Below are 10,638 nucleotides of genomic sequence, written 5' to 3'. Positions count from 1 at the left end.
TCTTTCTTTCTTTCTTTCTTTCTTGCTTGCTTGCTTGCTTGCTTGCTTGCTTTTTTGCTTGCTTGCTTGCTTGCTTTCTTGCTTTCTTGCTTGCTTTCTTGCTTTCTTGGCAGTCAGGGCTAAATGACTTGCCCAGGGTCACTTAGGTAGTAAGCATCTGAGTGGAATGTGAATTCAAGGCTTCCTGACTCCAGGGCCTGTGCTGTATCCACTGCGCCACCTAGTGGAGAGTTTTAACAAAAAGTGATCCACTGGAGAAGAAAATGGCAAACCCTTCTAGTATCTTTGCCAAGAAAATCCCATGGACAGTACTAAAATGATAAAGGAGATGACACCAGAAGATGAGCCCCTCAGGTTGGAAGATATTCAACACATTACTGGGGAAGAGCAGAAAAGAACTACAAAGAATGAAGCGGCTAAAGTCGAAAGGAAGCTCAGCTATGGATATGTCTGGTGATGAAAGAAAAACCCGATGCTGTAAAGATCGATACTGCAGTGGAACTTGGAATATAAGATGTATGAACCTGATTGATTGCACATCGATGCATAGTCTTTTCACTTTCTTTGAGTTTTGTTTTTTTGTGTGTGGTTTTATTCCTTTTGTTCTGTTTCTTCTTTCATAACATGACTAATGTGGAAATATGTTTAACATGATTGCACATGTATAACCTATACCAGATTGCTTGCTGTCTTGGAGAGGGAAGAGGGGAGGGAGGAAGAAAACTTTGGAATTCAAAATCTTATAAAAATGAATGTTAAAACTATGTTTACATGTAATTAGAAAAAATAAAATACTATTTACAAAAAAAAAATAGAGTCATGGGAAATGGGAAAAAAAATAAAATAAAATCCATGAACCAAGGTAAGCTGGATGTGGTTAAACAGGACATGCAAAGTTTACACATCAACATCTTGGGTGTCAATGAACTCAAATGGATGGGAATGGGTACATTAAAAACATTTTTTATTAAATTTAAATACCAAACAAGAAAAGAAAAAAACTTTTCCATGTACACAGCGGAACATAAGAGAAGATTCAATATAAAAGAAATTTCCATTTCAAGAAAACCTATGTAATAAATACTTTACATTGTTTTCAAAGCTACCCTGATTTTCTGTGCTCCTTCTAGGTTTTCTTTTGTTGTCTGATGTACACCTTTTATTCCTCTCTCCTCCTGCCCTAGAGAAGGCTCAAATAAATGTAAATACATATATATATATATATATACACATATATATATATATACACATATATATATATATATAAACATACACACATATACACATACACACATATGCATAATATAAACATATATATATACACATACACACATATATATATATATATATATATATATATATATATACAAGACCACATTATGCATATTTCTATTTTTCAGTTCTTTCTCTGGAAGTGAATAATATCTTCATAGGTCTAAGTCTTTCCATGTTTTTCTAAATCAACCAACTCATCAATTCTTATATCACAGTAGTATTCCATCACAATCATGTACACATAGCTTGTTTAACCATTTCCCAATTGAAAGGCATCTATCATTTAGCCAATCTGACAGATGTAAAATGATATTTCAAAGTTGTTTGAATTTGTATTTCTCTAACCAGTAATGATTTAGAGCATTTTTTTATATGATCATATATAGTTTTGGTTTCTTCATATCTCTGACCATTTATCAATTAGGTTATGACTCATGTTCTTATAAATTTGACAAAGTTCTTTATATATTTGAGAAATGAGACCTAAACAATATTAAATAATATTGGTGACACATAGTGTAGTTTCCCTATTTTTTCTCTTTTAATTAAATCTATTTTAGTTTTAACTTCGTCTGAGATCATGATTACCACCCCTACTTTTTTTTACATAATAAATTCTGTTCCAGCTCTTTATTTTAACTCTGTGTGTATCTCTCATTTTTATTGTGTTTCCTGAAATCAATATATTGTTGAATTCAAATTTTTAATCCATTCTGCTATCCATTTACATTTTATGGGTAAATTCATCCCATTCATATTCACTTATAATTACTTATTGTGTATTTCCCTCCATCCTATTTTTCCTCACTATTCTTCTCTCCCTATTTACCCTATCCCTCTTCACTCTTCTAATTTACTTCTACCTGCTATGTTGCCCTTCTATTCCTTAATCTACCCACCCCTCTAAGAGTCCCTTCCTTAGCCTCTCCCCCTACCCTTCATCTTAATCTAAAAGTTCCTCCCTTATCCTATCCCCTGGCCCTCTTATTTCTTTCTAAATCTAGAAGATTTTTATACCCTTCTAAATACATGTTATTCCCTCTTTAATCCATTTCTGATGAGAGTAAGGTTCTAGCACCACCAAGCCCTCCACTCCCACTTACTGCTTTTGCATCAATTCTTTTTTTCATGCCTCATTTGCATGAGATAGTTACTCTTTACTCATACATTTGTATGAGATAGTTACTTTTTGTAACTGTAGGAGAGATATCCCTACAAAGTTTTCTTTTTTAGAATCACCCCATCATACTGAGCTGAGCCCAAGCCTTTCTTTCAAACTACCCAAATAATGATGACAGTCATAAGCGTACTAATAACATTTTCACATATAAACAGGAGGGCAGAGCCAAGATGGTGGAGTAAAGGCAGGGACTCTCCTGAGCTCTCTGCCAAATCCCTCCAAATACCTTTAAATAATGACTCTGAACAAAATTAAACAAATTAAACAAAAATTAAAACAAAAATTTAAAAAATGACTCTAAACAAATTCTAGAGTGGCAGAACCCAGAAAAAGATGGAGTGAAATAATTTTCTAGCCCAAGACAACTTAGAAGGTTGGCCAGAGAGGTCTGTTGCACCAGGGAGAGAGAAGAGCATAGTCCAGTGCAGGCTGAGAAAGCACAGCAAACTCAAAGCAGACCTCGGGGAGATTGAATCAGTGGCAGTAGGGGCGGTTTCCAGACCTCTCATCCCACAGATGCTAAGGGGATCAGACATTGAATCAGAAGGAGATTTACAGGGGTCCCTTTGCTGGCACCAGGGGCAGGACTCTGTTGCATTGCCTATACTTGGATCTGGGTCGCAGTCCCAGTGCAAGGAGGAGCACTAGCACAGCAAAGCTTGTGGCCTCAGAGGAGCAGGAACCCTGGTCACAGTTCCAGGGTGGAAAAGAGTGTTTGTGGCTGCTCACAAACCAGTGCATAGTACAGGAGAGTAGTAAACACACCTCTCCCTAGATCACACCACTTTGGAAGAGCAAAAAACTTATGGGTTCCCAGTCAATTACTTCTGAAAACAGTTGCACCAAAAATCTGAAGCTCAGAGTTGTCGGCCTCACTCTCTCTTCCAGAGTCATCACAGTCCAGTGGCAGGACAGACTCAAGATGACTGGTGGTGGCTTGAGATGCAGTGGATGACCTTGACACTTCAATGTCTAACCAAGCTCTAAGCGCTCCATAGCGCCTGCTTCAGCTGCCTTCACAGCCATTGGAACAAATTGTTCTCATTCACCCATTCCACCAGGGGAAGTCTTCACATGCTTGGGGTAGACACCCTCCTAACTCACCAATGGGTTTGAGACCTCTCCGTTACACTCAACCTGGTTTAGCCCCTCTGCCGAAACCATTTACCAGGATGTGGTCACTGCCCATGCTACAGCTTCTTGGAACAACAGGTGAGAGTTAAATGGAACAGGTGGACACCAAAGGTGGAAAGCAGCCCTCACCCCAGAGGTACTAGTCTTCCCTGCACACACCCTACACCCAAAGGGGGGGAAATGTATATTCAATGAAAAAGAGGACTTTCAAGCATTCTTGATGAAAAGACCAGAGCTGAATAGAATATTTGACTTCCAAATACAAGACTCAAGAGAAGCATAAAAAGGCAAACATAAAAGAGAAATCATAAGGGATTTTATAAGATTACACTGTTCATATTCTTACAAGGGAAAATGATATTTATAACTCCTAAAAACTTTCTCATTATTAGGGTAGTTAGAAGGAGTAGCAAAGGTGTTAGTTGAATATGATGGTATGATTATCTAAAAAAATAAAATTAAAGGATGAAAAAGAAGACTGCATTAGGAGAAAGGGAAAGGGAGAGGTAGAATGAGATAAACTATCTGAAGTAAAAGAGGCCTGAAAGAGATATTACAGATGGAGGAAGTGGAGAGGAGAGCACACGAACCTTACTTTCGTTGGAATTAGTTCAAAGAGGAATAACATACACACTCAGTTGGGTGTAGAAATCTATCTTACTGTACAGGAAAGTAGGACGGGAAGGGGATAAGAGAAGAGAAGGAAGAAGAGAAGGGAAGCTGATAGAAGGGAGAGCAGTTTGGGAGAGGTAAAAGTCAGAAGCAAAACACTTCTGACAATGGACAGGGTAAAGGAGAGAGAGAGAGAGTAGGATAAATGGGGGAAATAGGATGGAGGGAAATACGTAGTTGGTGATCATTACTGTGAAAAAAAATTTACAGTAAATTTCTCTGATAAAGACTTCATTTCTCAAACATATAGAAAGTTGAGTCAAATTTATGGAAATAAAAGCCATTCCTCAATTGATAAATGGTCAAAGGACACGAACAGACAGTTTTCAAAGTAATCAAAGCTACTTCTAGGGCTGTATCCCAGAGAGATCATACAAATGGGAAAAGGACCCATGTGTACAAAAATATTTATAGCAGCTCTTTTTGTGGTGGCAAAGAATTAGAAACTGAGAGGTTGCCCATCCACTGGGGAATGGCTGAACAAGTTGTAGTATATGAATGTAATGGAAAACTATTGTGCTATAAGAAATGATGAACAGGATAAACCATTTCGCTGCAGAAGCCCCTGAGTGAGGAGGCAGCGCTGCGCCGCACACCGTGAGGAACCGGAGGAGTTCCTACAGCAGGTAGAGAGAAGCGGGTCAGGATGGGTAAAGGAGACCCCAACAAGCCGAGGGGCAAAATGTCCTCCTACGCCTTCTTCGTGCAGACGTGCCGGGAGGAGCGCAAGAAGAAGCACCCGGACTCCCCGTTAAACTTCGCCTAGTTCTCCAAAAAGTGCTCGGAGAGATGGAAGACCATGTCTGCAAAAGAAAAGTCCAAGTTTGAAGACCTTGCAAAAGGAGATAAAGCTCGCTATGATAGGGAGATGAAAAACTATGTTCCTCCCAAAGGTGATAAGAAAGGAAAGAAAAAGGATCCTAATGCTCCCAAAAGACCACCATCTGCATTCTTCCTCTTCTGTGCTGAACATCGTCCAAAGATCAAAAGTGAACACCCAGGCCTTTCTATTGGAGATACTGCTAAGAAACTGGGGGAACTGTGGTCTGAACAGTCTGCCAAAGACAAATTGCCTTATGAACAGAAAGTTGCTAAACTAAAGGAGAAATATGAAAAGGATATTGCAGCATATCGTGCCAAGGGCAAGGGAGATGCAGGAAAGAAGGGCCCTGGCAGGCCAACAGGATCTAAGAAGAAGAATGAACCTGATGAGGAGGAAGAAGACGAAGATGAGGAGGAGGAGGAGGAGGAGGATGAAGAGTAAATTAATATCCTGCTGTAAAGATTTTTGTGTGTGACGAAAGTCATTGTTTTGCTAAGAATGTGAACTCAAGTGCAGCTCATTGTTAGCTTCAGTATAAAAACTGTACAGACTTGTGTATAGGTAACGTGATTGATTCTTTGTAGGGAGAACCTCTATTTTTTAATGTAAGCAGAAGCTTTTGAGGGGCCACTCCAGATAGATTTTAAAGCTTCTGATGTTGAATGTTTCTGCACATTTAACGGTTTCCTTTGAATTTCTTGACAGTGTATTGTTGTAGTACAGTAAAGGCCTAGGAAGTAGTATCATAGCAAATCTTAAGTTTTATAGAATGTTGCATTTTGTTTTTTTAAGATAAAATATTTTGTGATAAAATGATGTACATTAAAAAAAAAATAAAGAAATGATGAACAGGCTGACTTCAGAAAAACCTGGAAAGACGTGTATGGTCTGATGCTGAGGGAAGTGAGGAGAACCAAAAGAATGTTGTACACGATAACAGCCACATTGTGCGATGACTAATATTGATAAACTTAACCCTTCTCAGCAATACAAAGATCTAAGACATTTCCAAAGGCCTGGTGATAGAAAAAGCCATCCACATCCAAAGAAAGAACTATGGAGTTTGAATGCAGATCAAAGCACACTTTTTGCTATTTTTTTTTCTTCTGTTGTGTTTTGTTTCCTCTTTCTGGTGGTTCCTCCTATTGGTTCTAATTCTTACTTACAATATCACTAATGCGAAAATATGTTTAAAAGATTCCTTTTTTTTTGAGCACCGTCTTGGGGAGGGAGGTGAGGAAGGAGAGGGAGAAAAATTTAAAACTCAAAAACTTATGAAAGTGATTGTTGATCATTCAAAGTAAATTAATAAAAAAGTAATCAAAGCTAGCTATAGTCACATAAAAAATGCTCTAAATCACTATTGATGAAAGAAGTGCAAATCAATACAACTCTGAGCTATTACCTCCCACCTGTCAGTTTGGCTAATATGACAGGAAAGGGAAGTGACAAATGTTGGAGGGAATGTGGCAAAAATGAGACATTAAGGTACTGTTTGAGTTGTGAACTGATTCAGCCATTCTTTTTTTTTTTATTGTTTTTTTCTTTATTATTATTATTAGTTTTTTATATAAATTTATTTATTTTTAGTTTTCAACATTCACTCCCACAAGTTTTTGAATTCCAAATTTTCACCCCATCTCCCCCTCCCCCCACCCCAAGATGGCATGCATTCTGAATATCCCTTCCCCTAGTCTGTCCTCTCTTCTATCTCTCTCCCCTTCTCTTATCCCCTTCCCCTTCTATTTTCCTGTAGGGCAGGATAGACTTCTGTACCCCATTTCCTGTATTTCTTATTTCCCAGTTGCATGTAAAAACATTTTTTTAAACATATGTTTTTAAAACTTTAGGTTTCAAATTTTCTCTCTTCCTCCCTCCCCACCCACCCTCATTGAAAAGGCAAGCAACTCAATATAGGCTGTACACGTGCAGTTATGCGAAACACGTCCATAGTAGACATGTTGTGAAAAACTAACTCTATTTCCCTTAATCCTATCCTGCCCTCCCATTTATTCTATTCTTTCTTTTGACCCTTTCCCTCCTCAGAAGTATTTACTTCTGATTACCCCCTTTCCCAATCTGCCCTCCTCTCTATCATCCCCCTGCTCTCTTGTCCCCTTCTCCCCCTATTTTCCTGTAGGGTAAGACAGATTTCCATACCCAATTGAATGTGTATGTTATTCCCTCCTTAAGCCAAATCCTATGAGAATAAGATTCACTCATTCCCTCTCACCTTCCCTGTTCCCCTCCACTGTAAGAGACTTTCTTTTTTTTTTTTTTTGTGAGATAATTTACCCCATTCTACCTCTCCCTTTCTTCTTCTCTGAGTATAATCCTCTTCATCCCTTAATTTTATTCTCCAGATATGACCCCTTAATCTTCAACTCACCCTGTGCCCTCTATCTATCTTCTCTATCTATCTATCTATCTATCTATATATATATATATATATATATATATATATATAATTTTTTTCCTCCAACTACCCTAATACTGACAAAGGTCTCATGAGTTATAAATATCATCTTTCCATGCAGGAATGTAAACAGTTCAATCTTAATAAGTCTCTTATGATTTCTCTTTCCTGTTTACCCTCATGTTCCTTGAGTCTGTATTGAAAGTCAAATTTTCTATTCAGCTCTGGTCTTTTCATCAGAATGCTTGAAAGTCCTCTATTTCACTGAATGACCATTTTTTCCCCTGAAGGATTATACTCAGTTTTGCTGGGTAGGTGATTCTTGGTTGTAATCCTATCTCCTTTGCCCTCTGGAATATTATATTCCATGCCCTGCGGTCCTTTAATGTAGAAGCTGCTAAATCTTGTGTTATCCTGATTGTGTTTCCACAGTACTTGAATTGTTTCCTTTGGCAGCTTGTAATATTTTCTCCTTGACCTGGGAACTCTGGAATTTGGCTATAATATTCCTAGGAGTTTTCCTTTGGGGATCTCTTTCAGGAGGAGATCTGTGGATTCTTTCAATTTCTATTTTGCCCTCTGGTTTTACTATATCAGGGCAGTTTTCCTTGATAATTTCTTGAAAGATGATGTCTAGGCTCTTTTTTTGATCATGGCTTTCAGACAGTCCAATAATTTTTAAATTCTCTCTCCTGGATCTATTTTCCAGGTCAGTTGTTTTTCCAATGAGATATTTCACATTGTTTTCTAATTTTTCATTCTTTTGGATTTGTTTACTGTGTCTTGATTTCTCATAAAGTCACTATCTTCCAATTGCTCTATTCTAATTTTTAAGGAAGTATTTTCTTCAGTAAGCTTTTGGACTTCCTTTTCCATTTGGCCAATTTTTCTTTTTAGGGCATTCTTTCCTCATTGGCTTTTTGGACCTCTTTTGCCATTTGGGTTAGGCTATTTTTTAAGGTGTTATTTTCTTCAGTATTTTTTTGGGTCTCCTTTAGCAAGCTGTTGACTTGTTTTTCGTGATTTTCTTGCATCACTCTCATTTCTCTTCCCAGCTTTTCCTCTACTTCCCTTACTTGCTTCTCAAAATCCCTTTTGAGCTCTTCCAAGGCCTGGGACTGATTCATATTTTTCTTGGAGGCTTTGGATGTAGGAGCTTTGACTTTGTTGTCTTCTTCTGGTTGTATATTTTGATCTTCTTTTTCACCAAAGTAAGATAATATAGTCTGACTCTTTTTGCGCTGCTTGCTCATGATCCCAGCCAATTACTTGAGTTTTAAACTCTTTGTTAAGGTAAGAGTCTGCTTCCAATGTGGAGAATGTACTGTCCCAAGCTTCAGGGGTGTAGCTGTTTTCAGAGATACTTGTAGGGACCTGTAAATTTTCAGTTCTTCCAAGGTGGTATGATAAGGGGCGAGGTGTTTACTCCTTTCCTGGCCTGTGACCACAAGTATTCCTTTCTGTCCTGTAACTGTGAGGAGGGGTTCCTCTCTACAGCCACTACAAGCTCCACCATGCCAGCATTCCTCCTCACCCCAGCACCGCCGCCCAGAACTGTGACCCAGATCCACACACGGGCAAAGCAAGAGGTTCTTGCCTCCACTGGCAAAGAGATCCCTGCAATCCCTCTCTGATCAGCCACTGAATTCCCCCTCAGTCTGTGGGCCGGAAGCTTGGGAGGCTGCTGCCCCCCCAGGGCCATGCTCTTGGGGAATGGAGCTGAAACCCCACCTTCCTTTCTGAGCACCAACAGAAGCAGACTTTTCCCACTGACCTTCTAAGTTGTCTTTGGCATTCATGGATTGAGGAGTCTGGAAACCTCCACAGCTGCCCGTGATTCAGTCCTCTGAGGCCTGATCCAGGTTCGTTGTGGCCTGCACACCCACGATGCGCTGAGCTGTGCTCCCAGCCAGACGCGGTACATCTTTCTGATCGATCATCCAGGTTGTCTTGGTCTGGAAATTTGTTTCACTCTCTTTTTGTGGGTTCGCTGCTTTAGAATTTGTTTAGAGCCATTTTTTATGAGTATTTAGAGGGGTTTGGGGGAGAGGTCAAGCAAGTCACTGCTTTCACTCCGCCATCTTGGCTCTGCCCCTGATTCAGCCATTCTTGAAGAGCAATTTGGAACTATGCCCAAAGGGCTATAAAACCATGTATACCCTTTCACCTAGCAATACAACTACTAGGTCTGTATCCCAAAAAGATAAAAAACAGAAAGGAAAAGGACATATGTGTACAAAAATATTTATAGCAGCTCTTTTAGTGGTGGCAAAAAATTGGAAATTGAGGGGATATCCATCAATTGGGGAATAGCTGAATAAGTTGTATATGATCGTGATGGAATACTATTGTGCTTTAGGGGCAGCTAGGTGGCACAGTGTATTCACCAGCAGAGCACCAGCTCTGGAGTCAGAAGGACTTGAGCTCAAATCCAGCCTCAGACACTTGATGCTTACTAGCTGTGTGACCCTGGGCAAGTCACTTAACCCCAACTGCCTTGCCAAAACCAGAAAAGAAAAAAAATACTATTGTGCTTTAAGAAATGATGAGCAGGATGCTCTAAGAAAAACATGGAAAGACTTACATGGATTGATGCAAAGTGAACATTGTACACAGTAACAGCAATATTGTGTGATGATCTATTATGAATAACTTAGCTATTTTCAGCAATACAATAATCCAAGACAATTCTGTAGGACTTAGAATGAAAGGTGCTATCTCCAGAGAAAGAACTGGTAGAGCCTGAAAGCGGATCAAAGACACTTTTTCTTTATTTTGGGGGGAGTATTTTTTGGTCTGTGTTTTCTTTCACAGCATGGCTTACATGGAAATGTATTTTGCATGACTACACATGTATAACCTATGTAAAATTGCTTGCCTTCTCAAGGGGCAAGAGGGGAGGGAGGGAGTGAATTTGGAACTCAAAATTCGGGGAAAAAAAGAATGTTAAAATTGTTTTTACCTATAATTGGGAAAAATTAAAATATTAAATAAGATTTTAAAAAAGTAAACTGTTTGATCTTGAGTCCCTTGTAATTGGTCTTTAATGTTTACCTTCTATTTCTCCTGGATCTTATAGGTCGAACTTCCAATTAACCTCTGCTCTTTTTGTCACAAATACCTGAAAGTTTTTCAATT

General features: G+C 38.8%; 1 protein-coding gene across 1 annotated transcript; it reads left to right on the top strand.

Moving 5' to 3' along the window:
• The first annotated feature begins 4,807 nt into the window (after nucleotides 1–4,807).
• Nucleotides 4,808–5,916, top strand: LOC110201554 (high mobility group protein B2-like). Its single transcript, XM_078147805.1, is given in 1 exon segment — nucleotides 4,808–5,916. A coding segment is annotated over 1 exon segment (618 nt). The 5' UTR covers nucleotides 4,808–4,907; the 3' UTR covers nucleotides 5,526–5,916.
• Nucleotides 5,917–10,638: the final 4,722 nt, after the last annotated feature.

Source organism: Phascolarctos cinereus, unplaced genomic scaffold, assembly GCF_003287225.1.
Source record: "Phascolarctos cinereus isolate Bilbo 61053 unplaced genomic scaffold, phaCin_HiC Scaffold_8;HRSCAF=390, whole genome shotgun sequence".
Taxonomy (NCBI): Eukaryota; Metazoa; Chordata; class Mammalia; order Diprotodontia; family Phascolarctidae; genus Phascolarctos; species Phascolarctos cinereus.
This window is presented reverse-complemented; position numbering and strand designations above follow the sequence as displayed.